Raw genomic sequence first — 17,817 nt, forward strand, 5'->3', positions numbered from 1 at the left:
ATTCTTATATAATTATCTGTCATTTTGTACCAATACTTCCCTACTCATATAGATATTTGATGCTCGCATGGACTTAAGATTTTGCCTCCGATCCAACCCTTGTTTCTCCAGGTTATGTTGTTCAAACGGGTCGACTCAAATACCATCCGTACTCGGTGCGTTGCTCTTTACCATCTCTCTCCAATAATAAAGCAAATACGATTTCTGATCGTCCGTCTTGGAAATTACCCCTAAAGTTTGCATAAATTACCTATCATACCACCGATAAGTAATAGAAAACGTTTCACAAAGCAAAAAATCTTGGACTGGGTCGGCCCATGTAAAAATCTCTTATATTACGCTCAGCACGCTTGGAGAATATCCAGCACACCGTATGGGCCGGCCCATGCACAGGCGCCTGCTTTTAGTTCCGTTTATTTATTTTCAGTTCCGTTTTATTTTTTTATTTTAAATAATTTAGAACTTCAAATAATCTTTAAAATTTTAATAAACTGAAAATTATAAAGCAACATATTTAAAAAATTAAAATGTTTGTGACTTCAAAAACTGCTCGGAGTATTTAAAAAATGCTCGCATATACAATAAAATATTTGCAATTTTAGAAAAATGTTTGTACAATAAGAATAATCTATGATCTCAAATACAATTCCATGTATTAAAAATTATTAAAGGCATTTAACGAAATGCTTTCTAATTCAAAATATGTTAATGCATTTAAAAAATGTCCTAAAATTTTAAAAATAGCTAATGCCTGTTTTGATAGTTTCTTTTTTTATTTAAAATTTTCTGTTCCATTTTTGTTTATTTATAATTTATATAATTTTGAATTAAAATGCCGACGAATTTTTATTTTGAATTAAAAATAGGATTCAAAAAAGCGCCGGATTTTTTTTTTTTTTTGCAAATTCGAAAACAATGTCCATGAATTTAATAAATATATTACTGATTTATAAAAATGTTTGTTTATTCAGAAAAACTTCATGCGTTTCAAAAAATGTTTGTGAATTTAAAATAAAATCCTCCAACATCAAAAATTATGTTTGTATTTTCTTCAATTGGTCGCCAATTCAAAAGAAAATATTTAAACCGTTCGAAATATAAAAAATATTCATGATTTTTAGTAAATGTTTGTAAATTGTAAAAAATGTTCTCGATTTTAAAATTGTTTCCATATTTGTAAAATTGTTCACGAAAGATCTACTATATGTAGTTAAACATTAATGCTTCTAAGCTTTGTGACAATAAACCTGTGTGAATTTCGAAGAATTAACTGTTGGATGGACCGGATTATTATTGTATGTTTTCTAAAAAAAATCTTGAAATTCAGAATAAATCTTTCAGTTACCAAGATTTTTGACAACCATGATATATATTTTTTGAAAATGTAAAGATTGCTTCAACTTGTGAATAAATTTAAAAGAAGAAACATTTTCTTGCATTTGTGCACAAAATTTCTAAATCAAGCGATGATATATGAACATAATCTGGTCACCATCATTGGAGATTATGTTTTTTTTTTCGTGGCAACGCACGGGCCATTTTGCTAGTTGAAAACAAAGATGGCACAAAAATACTCTTGCAAAAAAAAGGGTACTATCTCTATATCAAAATATAAGGCGTTTTTTGATATACAATCAATAGTTTCTGGAGCCCGATTAATGGAGAGAAAAACATACAGATTGTGGTTCTGGGGTTTATGCACACACCGGCGTGAATCTCTTCTCGGAAGGAACCTGTTTTTACACTAGGAAGATGAAACAACTAACACGCCAACACCTCGACCGTCACTGCAACTTAGTATTTCAACAGCCTAAGGTGAAAACTCAAATGCACGACTACTCGCAGCCCCGTGGTCCTGTGAAAAACCATTCGTGACGCTCAAGGGCCATGGGCTTTTGTCAATTGAACAGCTAGGCATGGATCTGCAACAAAAGTTTGGTATCCAAATAAAGTGGAGAAAAACAAATGAAACTACCAATCAATCCTCCCCTGTTTGTAAATATCAAATATATCTACCGATTAACCTGAAGAGACTGGATTTTTCTAGTTGGAAGAAAGCAAAAGGTACGAGTGCATACATGATTTACGCACATGTTGTGTAAAGATTTCTAACTTCTATATAAGGACCGGCCCAGTCAGTCCTTTCCTTGGTGTAGGAAGTTGAAGCAAGGATTCTCCTGGATCAGAGCTGGCATCTCCACATTTGTCAACTCGAATTCTGTCATCAACTTCAGGATGTCGTCCACAGAGAATGGAATGCTGTAGTTACAGGTGCCATGAACAGTGTTAATCTCCCGGCCTCTGCATCTTAGGACATGCACACAGGCATTATGAAATTTGACCATACTGAACTCTGATAGGGAAATAACCTTGCTGTGTCATCATCCAACAACAAGGAATATTGCACTGGCTCATTCACAGCCTCTGTCATTAGACTTTCCATACTCGAGAGGATCTACAATAATTTGTTCTTCTTCATCAAGAACCAAAATTTGGTGAAAAATATATATGGACACAGTGACCAGAAGCTTTTGCTACTCCAAAGTTAATGCATTTGACGCTACATAATCTCACTGAAAGTGGGCATTAGAACGAGCTTACGTCAATAAGGGGCGAAACATCATGGGCGCCATATCTGTCATCCCGTTAAAGTGTACTGATTCGGTAAAGCTGTGGTATGCTAAGCACCTGAAAGCATACAACGTTGAGGTACATGTATCCAACAGGCGTGATAATTAGTGACTGAACTTAACAGAGTTCAAACACCACTTACAGGGCATAAATGGCAGGATATTTCTTCCAATGTCTCCTTCTGCTTTTCACGCATTGTCTAACAGTACAACTTTTTGGATTATCTACACAGCAATATGCAAACCAAACACTCAGTCAATATAGAACACCTTACCAGGAATATAGCAGCCCTTCTAATGTGCTTCAATTCTTGCCAGGAAGAGCCTGCATACTGTGTAATACATGTCATTAGCATGCAAATTAAAGAAGCTTGGAAAAAAGGTTCACCCTGACCTCTTCAGTCTCATAAGTGCACCACTGTTCTAACTTAGCTAATCCAGCTTTGATATATTCTCCATCGTTGGTAGAACAGCACTCAGATAGAAGCAGGCTACAAGATAAGGAGCATCGTAACAATCTCTTCAGTTTCTTAGTCCATGGTGTTAAGAATCTTGACTGAAAGCGTATAATGATGTAAATACGCTCAAAAATGACAACTTTTTTACCTATTGAACAACTGAACATCAATAAATGAGAAGACTTGAGTGAACATCTTGCTGATTAAGAATGATGGGACCTGTAGATATTAATAAAAGGCATGTTAATGCATGCACTTACTTCAAAATGGTACTGTACGTGATTACTCATACTTAGGTTACATACATAATTGGATTTCAGAACACGTAAATAGTCTGTTAATATATTCACAATGCTTTGCCAATGGTCAAACAGTGCTTCACAAATTAGGATTATCGGTGCCTGCATAAGAAGTGTCACTGTGTCAGCTAAACAAAAGCCTGATGTTTATATTTATTTATTTTCTATAAAAAAATGCATTCTAGTCATTATCCATGCCTCGATGCAACACCCAAGAAATGGAGATATCTCTTTCACCAAATTATCTCTTATCATTCCATAAACCTTCTTAACGAAACCTGTAAGGTGTCCCTTAAAAAGCAGAGCAGGACTTTTGGCTTCAACTTGCTGAAGATCACCCTTTCCACCCAAAGATCGATTTCTCTAATGTATTCAGAAGCAATGAATTAAGAATTTTCCGAAAAATAAACATAGCGTACCAAAAGTAAAAACCGGAGAGACGAAAATTGATTTACCGTGATTATCATATCAACTATTGTGGCAAATGATTTTCCTCTCCGAGGAGTGAATCTACCTCCTGTGACCGTTCTCATTGTTCGTTGCATAAGTAGGAGTAATGTCGATGAATTGGAGAGCCAATATGCTAACATATCATTGCTCTTGGCCCGTGGAAAGCAAGAAGTTGAACTTGACTACATAAAAATACCACCGAAAAAAATCTACGTTATTGCTGCATTACAAAAATTACTTGGTTTCCACTTTAATACTGGAGCAATGATTGTTATTGCACATTACAAAAATCTACAATCTACGTCACATTAATACTATGTTATTAATGTAAAGCAAGAAGGAGAAAATAGAGCTCTTGGCCCGTGGAAAGGAAGGAGAAAATCTACGTCACATTAATACTCTTTTCTCAATTCTTATTATGGAGGACTTGTATAATTATTCATAAATAAATCGATCAAAACAAAATGTAAATTTGCAACAGGCCATAAAAAGAAAAGCGATTGAAATAGTTAAGGTCACAGTTTTGCGTTTAAAAATAATCATACATGTGGAACATGATAGACAATGTGCACCACCAAAATTCCATATATAAACATGACGATATGCTGCTGCTGCTGTGAGTGTAAGCGTAGAATCTTTACCTAATAATAAAGAAGCTATCGCTTCCGTCGGAAAATCCACCGAGATGATTTTACAAAAAGAACCTTACTGTTTATGACATTAAACTCGTAGTATATATTAAATATTTTTTAAAATATTCATATCTTTTAAACCGTAACTCCAAATTTAACATATTAGATATGGAATTTGATTAGAAAAATATGTAGAATGTAAATATGATATTATTTTATCTGTTAAACGTTTAATAAAAATACTATCTAGGGTGCAATCTTAATAAATAAGTCATTATTCGTCTTTCTTTCATACCGGTACTCATCCGGGTTGGGGATGAACACGTCAACAAAATCAGGATTAGAGATGAAACTGAAGGTCACTTGACTGATTCTTTGTACGTATTAAATCTACATGCAAGTCGTGTTAAAATAGAAGACATGCGAAATTTTAAAGTGCATTTTTGTAGGATAAGACCATCTTTATTTGTGTCGTAATTACAAATTCTCAGATTATAGACCATTTTTTATAAATTAAGAGCCTGTGGTATTTCTTTCTCCCGTTACAACGCATGGACCCTTTTGCTAGTTTGTATTCAATTGAGTAAAGGGACTTAATTACATAATGTTGATTGTACAAAACTGACTTGTAGCCACGTATAGTGCACTCTTCCTCATGATTACATCTAATTTATTCTCATTTAAAAGTTCTGTCGTCGAGGTATCGTAATTGTTATTGAATTTATACTATTTATATGTAAACAAATTATGATTACAATTACTTGAACTATATGTGTAGGAAGACAAAATCAGGAACCATCTCATACACATGTATAAAAGTGCAAGGATTAATTGGTTGGGCATGAATCACACTGGAAGTCATGGATAGAAAAACTACATAATAAAAACTGTGGTATTAAATCATACTCCCTCCGTTCCAAGATCGCGCTCCCCCTTCCTTCTTGACTCTCACGCATGTCTCCCTTCCTCCCTCCCTCCCAACCCTAGCCGCCTCCCCCTCCCCTCCCCCTCCCTTCCTCGCCGCCGCCTGAGGCAGCCGCCGGGCAAGCCTGGGGCGCCAAGGATGGTGGCGGTGGGGCCTAGGCTGCCCTGCCTCTGCATGCGGAGTCCCGGATCTGGAGCGGCGGCTCCATTGGCGAGGCACGGCAGGCTAGCAGCCGTGCGGGAGGTGGATCCGGCGTCTCGGCCGCGCGGGCGGCGGGATCCGGTGGTCGCTGGCGTCCGGCGACGACTTTTGCAGTGGCCGGTGCGCGCGATCTAGCGCCTCCCCTCCTTCCCTGTTCGGCGTGCGGGCCAGCCTGGTCGGGCCGCGCTTCCTTGGATTGCCGGTTTTGTACAGGAGGTGCTGCTAGTGGTGGGGATCTAGTTCGGGCGAAATCCCTGGTCGGCCATGGCCGGCCGCGTCGACGGCGACGCCTGAGGGCGTCGTTCCCCTCCTTGGAGGCGTCGGTATGGACTGATCCCCTCACTTCCCCTTCCCCTAGGTCTTCCGGGCGAAAGCCTTAACTTTGTTGGGCGGCGGCGGCGCTCACGGCGCCGTTCCCTTCTTGAAGGCGCCGCTTTGGAACCTTGGGGCTGGGTGGCGCTTGTGGGTGGTGGGCGACGGCGGTGGTGCGCCCCTATCCTAGCATGGATCTCCGTCCTGCTTGGAGATGGACTCGCGTAGGTGGAGGTCGTCGTTTGGCGTCATGATGACGTCGATGGCGGAGGCACCTGCCAAGGCTGGTACCTCAATCTGATCTGAAGATGGACGAGTGAAAGATGGCGACGACACATGTGAGTGCGTCGGACCGGTTTGTACCCCGGAGCCGGTATGTGGCTCGGTCAGGGTCTCCGGCTTTAGATCTTAGGCTTAGGTGAGAGGTCTGGGTATTTGGTCCAGCTTGCACCCCTTCATCATATGGATAGGAGTAGCGGCAGATGTTGCCAAGATGGTGGATTCAGGCATATTGCTGTACTGCTTTGTAAGGTCCTCGAGAATAATCAATAAAATGGCTGCATGCATCTCCCAGATGCAGAGGCCGGGGGTCATCCTCCTTTTCCAAAAAAAAAATACTCCCTCCGTTCCAAAATATAAGACCTTTTAGAGATTCCACTAGGAGGCTACATACAAAGTAAAATGAGTGAATCTATACTCTAAAATATGTCTATGTACATCCGTATGTAGTTCATAATGTAATCTCTAAAAGGTCTTATATTTAGGAACGGAGGGAGTAGGTTATATTCACCTTTACTGTACTAAACATGCTCGCAATAATACGATCGAAAACATTAGTCTTTCCAGCTTCAAATGATTTCCAGTGTAAAATGCACCTGTAGACAATACAGGCTGCAATAGGCCTGCCATTCGAGAATCCAAGATCTTGACATATGCAGCGAATCAATATGTCCACGTTTTCTTGGTCCTGGGGCACAAAATTTAAAGATGATGAAAGCGGAATTAGAAACACCGTGAGGGTCAAAGTAAATGGGCCAAGCTAGCTTTCCACAAGTAGGTAAAGAGGAACACAAAGCTACTTGAGGTAGCAGTTAACCTATGCTTCTATTGAGCACCCTGGTTAGAATAGATTGGAATTTCTGTTGGAAGGACCTTACCGAAAAGCTTTCTATTTCTAACGGGCGCAGATTTGATGCCTTTATCTTCTCAGACCCAACATGTAATAGGGATGGTGATTGGGAGGGTGGCACATAAGCAACCATCAACTTTGCCTTGTGGACCACATTACTTGACATGTTAAAAATGTTGTCCGTAATGTGCTTGGATGTGAGTTTATTACCCCTCACTACAATGGTCTGTACAAGGAATTCATCGTAGCACTGCAAATGTGATGGTAACTCATGCAATTCTTCCATAGTAACAAAGACCGTAAATGTAGACCGTGGACAGAGAAAGGCACTAGTCGGTTCAATGCTGTAGTTGTTTCTTGCTCTCGTAACCCCAAAACAAAATGCAAGATGCTCCTCTGTATTGTTAGTTAGCTGTACAGGGCAACAGCTCCGTTTGTTTAACTCCAAGCGAAACTGGAGCTCGCGGGGATTGATCCCAAGAAAGTCACTTGGGTCAGATGTAATCTGCATATAAGAGCTCCAGCATTAGCAGGGAATGACATCTGGACAGATTTCCTCCAGTGGTAGATCTTCATGTGTACACTAGCTAGTTTCCGTAAAAGAAAAGAAAGAGCTGGAAAATACAATATATTCTACAATGTATTATCATTGAATGGTACTCCCTCTATTCACTATTATAAGATGTTCTAACTTTTTTCTGATTCGGATGTATATAGATGCATTTTAGTGTGTGTGTGTGTGTGTTCACTCATTTCGGACATCTTATATTTGTGAACGGAGGGAGTATACCTGAAGTGTTGGTGATCTTTCATCACTGCCGACATGGAAATTGGTGCTTCCCCATTCAATAAGTCTTCCGATAATTTCCCCTGTTGCCGGCCTTTTCATTGGGTCAGTGTCCAAGCAGCTTAGACCCATTTCCAGGCAACCTCTTATTTGTTGGTAATCTGTTTCCAGTAATGCGTAGCATGATGGTGCTTTCAACCTGTTTCTCCAATTTTTAAGTACCTGTGAATTAGAGTAGAGATAAAATTCAACTGTGTAAAGATAAACCATAGCATAGTCCCTATCACAAACGACCTCCATCTTGAATTTTGAAATACAGTTACTTACAAGTTCAACGAAGTCATGGTAAGACGTTCCAGTACCGAAAGGGTAGTTCTTGTGCCCCGTTATTATCTCTATAATTATCACACCCAAACTGAATATGTCCGATTTAGTTGTGATTATACCTCTTTGTAGGTATTCTGGTGCCATGTAACCACTGCATTGCAGCATGGGTGGTCAAACTTTGAAGCATTAAGAGAACTATAAAGGAAAGGCATCTCACTGATCACTAAAAAGCAATGGAAGACCATTCAACTTACAATGTTCCATCACGGTTTATAGTGCAAGCTCGAGTTTGTTGTTCACCAAATAGTCTGGATAGACCAAAATCCGCGATCTTTGGTAACAAATTGTCGTCGAGCAATATGTTTTCTGGCTTTAGGTCCAAGTGGATAATAGGCGTATTAATTTGCCACTCCTCATGAAGGTAATGTAAACCATAGCAAACACCAGTAATTATATTGTAGCGCTTGTGCCAATCAAGTCCACATGATTCATCTACACATTTAACCAAAAGGAGAGGATTCAGTAAATGTTATCTGAAAATATATATTGATGTGCTGATATTATATGAAAGTACCGTAAAGTTCTAGTGTTCTGATGTCTCATACTATTTCATTCGAACATCAGCAACATATATATTAATTGGTCAGTATACATTTCACAGAACTGCTCATTCGAAAATTGCCCCACAAGCTGCCTTGCGCACACAGACCAAGAAGGCTAAAAGAAGTTCAAGTATATTTGAAATATGGACCTTCATACCTCTAAGATGGTTATCAAGGCTTCCATTAGGCATATACTCCAAGCAAAGTAACCTCTCAGCTGTCTCAGCAAAAATGTATTTTCCGTTGTACTCTAAACATAGATTCTGTGTTTCATAGCAGTAGCCTACACATCGCACTATATTTGGGTGGGTAAGCCTCATAAGATGATAAACCTCATTCTCAAATTGTTTCTGAAAGCCCGGCATATATGCCATAAGCTTCTTCACAGCCATCATTTCTCCATTTCGTAGCACTCCCTGTTTGAAATATCTTATTAATATGGATATGGTTTCTGGATCAATACATGTATTGAAAAGACAAAAAAGATGTGCTTAAGTCGTACCTTATATACCACGCCAAAGCCACCTTCACCAAGTATTCGCTCAGCAGAGAAATTGTTTGTGATCTCTTTTAAATATTGAAATGGTAGCTTGTGTGGACTTGCAATTTTATCTTGTAATATACTCTCCCGGTTGTCGCGTCTGCTAGATTCGCCATCCATTTTTCAATTTTCTAATTACACAAACACGCTTAAATGATGGCAACCACTTCTGGTGCCCTCGATAAGTTGTGGCCTGGCAACTTGTCAGTGAGCAATTCGACCAAAGCAAGATGCTGTACAAAACAGAAAAGGTTAACTGTCAGGTGTATTGCACCCACTGTGAAAGGTAAGTTTGCAACTGCTCTACTAAGACTTTAAGTGGCTAATGCCTGGAGGAATACCAATAGGTGGCATAAAAACCAATGTGCTACTCCCTCCGTTCCATAATATATGTCTTTTTAGAGATTTCACTAAAGGACTACATACGGATGTATATAGACATATTTTAAAGTATAGATTCACTCATTTTGTTCCGTATGTAGTCTCATAGTGAAATCGCTTAAAAGACTTATATTTAAGAACGGAGGGAGTACATGTTACCAATGAGGCAGTGACATACTAGTAGCATTTAACTTCCCACCCTGTAACCGAAGAAGGAGAAATAACAAGTTACATCTACGAAACTGAGTGTCTGCATTCCACTTATCCATGCGAGTTCCTAAAAACAGAAAGTAAACACAAACAATACTCAAGGAAGGAGATGAGCATCAGACTCGATACTCCTAGTCATATCTTAAAGCGTCATTCTGCAAGATAGTGCTCGACTTTAGCATGATAGGAAATGGCCTACAAAACTAAGAAGAACAACGAACTTTCAGATCTCAAGAATTAGGAGGGCAAACTATTAAAGAATAAACTGATCATAAGGGAGCATCAATTAACTGGTGCACAAAACCATCTTGATAAGAAACAGGTTGATGAACCACATCTTGGAGGAAATATTACAGCCAACCTAGAGAAGACCTGCAGCTTCCCGGAGCTGAAACTGGGGACTGGACGAGCAGCAAGCGAAACTAATCAGAACGTAGTTAGCCAGCGGCGAAGCAAGCAAACAGATCTGAACATTTCGAGTGGGCCGTTGACTAGGCGCAATAGGGCGCCAATGCTAACCATCTGACCGAGCGGGTAAACAAGCACTCTTCCAAGACTGATGGTCGGCCCATAGGCACTACTAGTACTCAGTTCTAAAATACTCACTCCGAAAATAAAAACTACTGCTAGTAGTATTCACAGCGAAATAAAGACTAAGGAGATGTAGCATCTATGAAAATAAAAATAAATTACTCACTCCGTTTGGGTATGTAAGGCCTCCTCCGTACGTAGCCGCCTCCTCTCAAAAAGCTTAGAGCAACGGCCACGTAACCGCCGCGCGCGCTGAAATAGTAAATTTTAGCGCGTGTAGAACACTGGTTCCAACAGTTGCCGCAAAAAAATTATGCGCGCTAGTCGCTCCAGCGGACGCTGCAAAAAACGGTCTGCACACCCAACACGTATAACATATGCACTCCAAACAAAACCAAAAAAATCAAACACATAAAAAACAATTAAAAATAAATAGTTCAATTATTGACAAATAGTTTATCTTCCAATACAACAATAGTTCGACACTACAACATCAAACATACAAATCATCATTCGTTTTGTCGGTCATTTCATGTCCACCACTCCTCGATTAAGATTATTATGCGTTTGGTGACGTCGAATGTCATGATAGAAGGCAAAAAATCGGGTCACCTTTACAGCACTCCGACACACTCGCACGGGATGTCTCAAGAGCTCATACTGAGAGCAGTCTAAACTTTGGCCACACTCATTCTCGATGATCATGTTATGCATGATCACACAAGCGTGCATGATGTACCAAAGCATTTTTTTTGACCCCAAAATCTAGCCGGTCCTCTCACAATAGCAAATTGGACTTGCAAAATCCCAAAATCTTTCTCCACATCTTTTCGAGCCGCCGCCTGAGCATTATGAAAATCTAGATTTTTCTTAATTACCTTCTGGTTTTTTCAACGGCTTCACAAATGTTTGCCACTTTGGGTAGATACCATCCGCAAGATAGTAGTCATAGTTGTATGTATTGTCATTTGCTACAAACTCCGCCGGTGGCAGTTCACCATTTGCAATATTATTTATGAGTGGTCACAGATTAACAACGTTGATGCCATTCAAAGATCCCGCCATTCCAAAAAAAGCATGTCAAATCCAAGTTTCTTTATCGGCCACCGCTTCAAGGATTATAGTGGAACCCTTTTCCTGGCCATGGAATTATCCATGCCATGCCTTAGGACAGTTCTTCCAACTCCAATGCATGCAATCTATTGAGCCAAGCATACCTGGAAACCCACGAGCTTTGTTCATCTCCAATAGCCTTGCGACGTCTTAAATATTGGGAGATCTCAAATACTCTGGGCCAAACACTTGTACAATTTTGATTACGAAGCTCTTGATACACATGATGACCTGACTCTCACCAATGATCAAATGGTCAGCAACTAGATCAGCTGGAATACCGTATGCCAACATATGCAAAGTGGTTGTCACCTTTTGAAAGGTGTTATGCCCGAGTTCTCCAGCGGCATTCATCCTTTGCTGAAAAAACCGATCATAGCTCGCTAGTTTCTGTACAATGTGCCTGAACAACTCGATGCGCATCCTAAACCGACGCCTGAAATACGACTCGGGGTATGTGGGATTCTTCACAAAATAGTGCATCATCAATCTATTGTGGGCATCAATTTTATCCCTCTAAATTTTCTGCCGACCCATAACCGAACCACCGTGTTTCGGCTTTTTGTTGATGTGCATAGCTAGGATCATTGCTAGGTCCTCCTTCTCTTGAATATCAAATTCTTCTTCAGAAGAATTATATGACGAACTCATCTACAATATTGAATTTAAACTATTCTAAAAACTACAAAAAAAACAAGCATCAAATTCATGTAAAAAAGATGAAGTTGAAGCAATACATACCTTGCAAGCATTTTGTCGAACACCTTGTGGGCGCCGAGCGTCAGTGGGCAACCGGGCGTTGTTCGTCGGAGGAACATCGCGCGCGAGGGGCGGCGGCGGGTAGAGGGAGACGGAGGAAGCATCGGCGGCGCGGGGATAGGCCGGGGAAGCGTCGTCGGGTCGCCAGAGCAAATGGGGTGGCGCGGGCGGAGGCGCCAGAGCCTAGATCTAGTGGTGGGTGGAAGCCGCGTGCGAGTCGTTTCTGTCCAACTCGCGGGAGCGAGCGCTCCAAATAAGCAGCGCGCGATGCCGTTTCGTCCCGCGCGCTGAACCATTTATGATGCGCGCGTGTTTTTTGCGCCTTTGCTGGAGCACACGGAGCGACTGCGCGCAAGAATGTCTTTTTTCAGTACGGCGCTTATATAGCACGGCTGTTGGAGATGCTCTTAGGGTTCCTGCCTTTCGTGGGCTCTAGCGCCGGCCTGTCTCGCCTTCGGTGGCCCTTGCCGACGGAAGGACTTCGCTTTTAGATGTCCTTTTTAGTTTTGTTAGGCTTTGTATCCCGTTTAGCAAGACGAGAAGGTGGTGGCTCCTCGAAGATGAAATACTGTTTTCCCTGCCTAGCCCCTGCCCCGGTGGTGCGCTTAGCATCGTCCGAGGGCATGTGGATGTGTATCTCCAACACATCCTGAAGGATTCGGTCGGTGGTTGTCTCTGATGGATCTACTTGGATCGGGTCTACGTTTTTGTATCTTCATTTGATCTTTTTCGATTTATGTCTCTTCATCGGCGGCAGTTATTGTTTTGGTGCGCCGGCGTTATGATGCCTTAGAGCGATGAATTCCTGACTGGCTACTACAATAAGTTGTGTCCGGCTCTCACGAGGAAAAGGCGATGACGACGGCACGCCTTCGACTTGCTTTAGTGCTTATGTCGTTGCTAGGTGGTCTACGAATCTGGATGTATTTTTTTATTACTATATTTATTATACTATCATGATTAAAGATGAATAGACCGGAAGTTTTTCTTAAAAAAAAAGTACACACGAACTCATAGGTGCACATTTAGCCCCCATCTGACAAGTGGAGCCTTGCATGGCAGTGAGCCAAACTATGTAGACAGTCCCCAACCCTAGTTCCAAAGCTCAAAAACCCCAACTTTAATCTCACTCTGAACCAGCTAAGTAGCTAACCCTAACCCTCAAATCAGTAGTCATCCCTCCTGCCCTCTCCCTCACCATCATTGTAACCGCCCCAGTGGCGGCCGCCCACAACTCGCAACCATGTTAACCACTTGTGTGAGTGAGACAAATACGTCTATCATGTTGTGTTTGAGACAAATATATTGTTGCTATTTTCTAGATACAAAGACTAAATATTTGTATTATGTTGTATGACTTCTTCTGTTGTTATAATTGCAATTTTTATTGCTGTATGGATAGTTAGATATCCAGCGGACCGATACCATTACCATCTTTACATGGGAATCACACACAAGCACACGGCACCATATGAAACTCCCATAAGCACATAAGCTTCACTCTCTTTTAGGTTAGCACAAAAGCTTCACCTTATTTACAGACAGAAATTGCACAAGCAAGCCTGACACCAGTTACATCGCCTCACTTTTTTTATAAACCTTGCTGATCACAGAAACCAAACCTATGTCGGTGAAAAAGCTCTAGGACACACAAGTATATCTTCATTAAATCTCCTTATCTCCTTATTTTTATACACCTCGTATATTCACCTTATTGATGAAGCTCGACGATGGAGTTGAGGGTGTTGTGCACATAGAAGTCAACACATTAATGTTTAGTTAATATGATGATTTCCATCCATATCATTCATGTAATCCATAGAAAAGAACTGGTTTCAACTTTCAACAATATAACAATTCAAATGTACCGAGTAGAAAATGGGTTGTGGCTTTTGTAAAACAAGCAGCAAGTGAAGGTGGGATCAGATGGTATGTTGATAATTATAGAGTTTTCACCACACTGGTCTAACTTTGACTTCTCATCCTTTTGAGTAAAACATGTCCATAGTACTACTGCATATTCTCCAGGAACAACACAATCTTAATTCTTTTAGAACTTGGCAGATCCTAGCTACACAAACTAAATGCTTGCACAGCCGATCGTCAGACATAAACACCGCTTGCAAGGAGCACAAACAGAGATCCAAAGCCCTGTGAAACAATTAAAAAGCCAACTTAGATGTGCATCAATCACCCTATACAGAATTGTGAAACAAACCAACAGTCTTTTCAGGGGCATACCAGGAACACAGAAGCAATGGACGCTGTGACCATCTCCTTTGCTAAACTACGGTTCCGCCTGGAAGTCGTGGCTTCATAACTGAAATGGACAAGATTGCTGGTTAAATTTTTGTATGCAAATTACAAGTGCTGAATACTTAGTCAACTTCAATAATTGAATCTTGCACCAACATCTCTGTTCAGTAATCAGTTTCACATTGCCTCCAGATTTCATGTGTATCCTTCCTAATTAGCTATGTCTATGCCTACAAGCACCACAGACAAAATAGATATTGAATCACAGTGCTGAAGCTTGTTCCCATTATGAACTTGTGGTCAATTTGCAGATGATACAAAATACTATACGACTGGTTCAGTTACACTTTAGATATGTTCTGATTAAGAAGTATCATCATGTGATAACTCAAAAACCCAGGACTAGGTGTATTTTCAGATTTTTCGGATTTCAATTCTAGGAATACTTCCCGATAAGGTATTATCTCTGAGGTTGCTTTAGATAAACAGAATGAGGCCATCAAAAGTCCATATGATTCCTAATAAGAGGTTGGATTTTTTCCCATTTGTTTCCAATACCAGTAAGATTTAGCAGCTCATGACATCCAATTCTATGTTTTTCCTATTTCTGTATTTTTATTCCCGAATTCCAAGGGCTGCTTCGATACATAGGATAGAAAAATGGAGGATTGTTATGACCTGCCAACTTGAATCCTATGGAATTGTAAAACAAAGGAATTGGCACAAGTGTGTGTTTGATGGAAGCATAGTAATTTTTCCATGGGCTCAAGACTTATGCAAATTTCCTATGAAATAAACTTGGAAAAGTTCCATAGGAATGATTCGTAAGGATTGCATTCTTACAAATTAAACAACACCTACAGGAAAGATGCCATAGGATCACAATCCTATGAAAATCCTGTGACAATCTCATGAACAAAGGACCACCAAAGAGGCCTAAACTGTAAGTGACCTTGTTTCTTATGTTTTGGTAAGCATAGCAATAATGTGTAATACATACTCATTGGTTAAGAGCCTTAAAGACAACGATGTTGATCACAGTTTATGGAAATAACCATATCATAAACTTGGCTGGGACAAAGACTAACCGGCGTGGATATATTAGTCTAAGCTGCACAATTTATACATAGTAAATAACAGGTCTAACTGAGTTTCTCTTTGTTCCTGAGTTAAACACAATGGTAAACAGTGTTCTTCGATGCGTTTTATTTATATTATTAAATAGAAAATGCAATCAGAAGCTTTGCTACTTTTCACCTGTTTGAGTATGCACTACAAGCTCATTGAATTTAATTGCTTTGATTCACAAGTGTACTATTATTACCTTTTATTTTTTGTGGTAAGTAATAAAAGAAAATGCATCAATGGGCAGCAACAAGAACAAGAATCATTCCATTCCACAGGAAAAGAATTCAAGAGCACTGCTATGCCTATACGTATGATACCTTCTATCCGATTACTGTATGACACGTGTTAACGGCCATCCATGGATTGTAACCGTCTATCACAGCTTTGCACGAAAATTGGACGTGAAGATGTCGTATGCATAGTGATTTCGGTTCCAAAAGTGGCTCATGGGTCTGCCCTCCTGTTCTGTTCTAGCAGCCCAATAATAATCTACTGGATCCAGGAAATCCAAATCAAGTGTTCAATGCAAGCAATTCCTTTATCTGACAAGCAGAAAAATTGGTGCAAGAGTTACTGAACTCAGTCCACACCAAACCTCAAACCTAACTAAGTAAGCTCACCTATCGAAACTGAAGCCACCAAGGCAAGCGCATTTGTTATCTCTGTCACGCAGGATCGAAACGCTATTTGGGCAGTGAAAAGATGCCAAAGACAAAACAACCTAGACTCATCGTGGCTGGGTTTCTCCCCTAGAGGATGCCACCACCTACTACAGGAGCTAATTATTTGACAGCACAAGAAAGTACAACATCAGATCCCTTATCCCAACCCGCGGATGGACCAATTCCGCTCGGTCCCAACTCCCAAACACACGCAGCCGCCAGGCGCACCAGATCGGATCAAGCCATCGATCTGCACGAATCGCGCGAGGAGCTGGGGAGATCGGAATCGGGCGGATGACTTACATGAAGAATGATGCGGTGAGCATGAGGCCGACGGAAACCATGACGATGGCCAGCGTCGGGTACCATTCCACCGGCACGGGGCTGGAGATCGCCTTGGCCGCCTGCGAGGACATCACCGACGGCGCTTAGGTACCTCGCGAAACCCTGGAGAGCCTAGATCACCAGAGGGGCTAGGGTTTATGGGCTTACCATCTCGTCGGATCTGAGCTGAGGCTGCTCGTCGTCGTCTCCTCTCCGCCGCGACGAACTCTTGTGGTCTGGTGGGCAGAGGACAGAGAGTAAGAGAAGGCTGGATTTGTTGAGGCGCAAGGATTTTCTTGGGCCGTCAGTTCCGGTTGCAGAAAATGGGTTACGAGATAAGCGCCGGCTAGGAGAACCAGCGCCCACACGCCTTTCATAATGGGCCGGCCCAGTTTTAAGGCGGAATTTTTTATAAAAAAATAGCAAAAACAGATTGAACATAAAAAGTTCACAAATTTTGAAACAAAAGTTTCACGAATTTGAAGAAAAATCATTATGATCTAAAAATATCACAATTTTTTTAAAAGTTCACAAAATTTGAAAATAAGTTCATGAATTCGAAAAAAGTTTTTAAAAAGTTTGTTGAACTGGAAAAAAAGTTCATAAATTTTTTTATAAAAAATTAAAGAAAGTTCATCCATTTCAAAAAAAAGTTCATTAAATGTCAAAAAAGTTTATAATTTTTTAAAAAAGTTCACCCATTTAAAAAAAAGTTCATCAAATCTCAAAAAAGTTCATAAATATTCAAAAAACTTCATAGAATTTTAATTAAAAATTTAGAAAAATTTGAAAAGGGTTCATTGATTTGGAAAAATATTTGTTCATTTGAAAAAAAAATAAAAAAATGGCAGCATTTTTTAGAAAAAATAAAAAATATATATATAAATGAAAAATTGATAAAAATAGTAAAGAAAATAAATAAAAAGGAAAATAAGATAAACCAAAGAAAAACCTGTCTTGAAGAAACCATAATGAAAAAAATCATCTAGGAAGCTTCTAGAACCTTCACAAAACCGGAACCCCCCCTTCGCTCGGCCGGCCCATGACCGAACGTTGCACGCGCCGTTTAAGAAAAATACACTTTAACCGGTGCCTGCAGCGCCAAATAGGATTTGCCTATGAGATACACTGGGCCCGGAGTCGAAGAATTTGTGGATCGA

The 17,817-nt window shown here is 40.3% G+C and overlaps 1 protein-coding gene and 1 pseudogene across 1 annotated transcript; both read right to left on the reverse strand.

The window, feature by feature from the left end:
* Positions 1 to 1,584: 1,584 nt before the first annotated feature.
* LOC123410778 lies at positions 1,585 to 10,437 on the reverse strand (annotated as a pseudogene).
* Positions 10,438 to 14,198: 3,761 nt separating this feature from the next.
* LOC123410779 (transmembrane protein 258) lies at positions 14,199 to 16,937 on the reverse strand. The gene is made up of 4 exons (XM_045103717.1): positions 16,826 to 16,937; positions 16,637 to 16,737; positions 14,529 to 14,607; positions 14,199 to 14,438 (listed from the first exon to the last, which is right to left on the reverse strand). The coding sequence occupies exons 1-4, from the start codon at positions 16,826 to 16,828 to the stop codon at positions 14,391 to 14,393; spliced, it is 231 nt and encodes a 76-aa protein (XP_044959652.1). The 5' UTR covers positions 16,829 to 16,937; the 3' UTR covers positions 14,199 to 14,390.
* Positions 16,938 to 17,817: the final 880 nt, after the last annotated feature.

Source organism: Hordeum vulgare, chromosome 7H (assembly GCF_904849725.1).
Source record: "Hordeum vulgare subsp. vulgare chromosome 7H, MorexV3_pseudomolecules_assembly, whole genome shotgun sequence".
Classification (NCBI taxonomy): Eukaryota; Viridiplantae; Streptophyta; class Magnoliopsida; order Poales; family Poaceae; genus Hordeum; species Hordeum vulgare.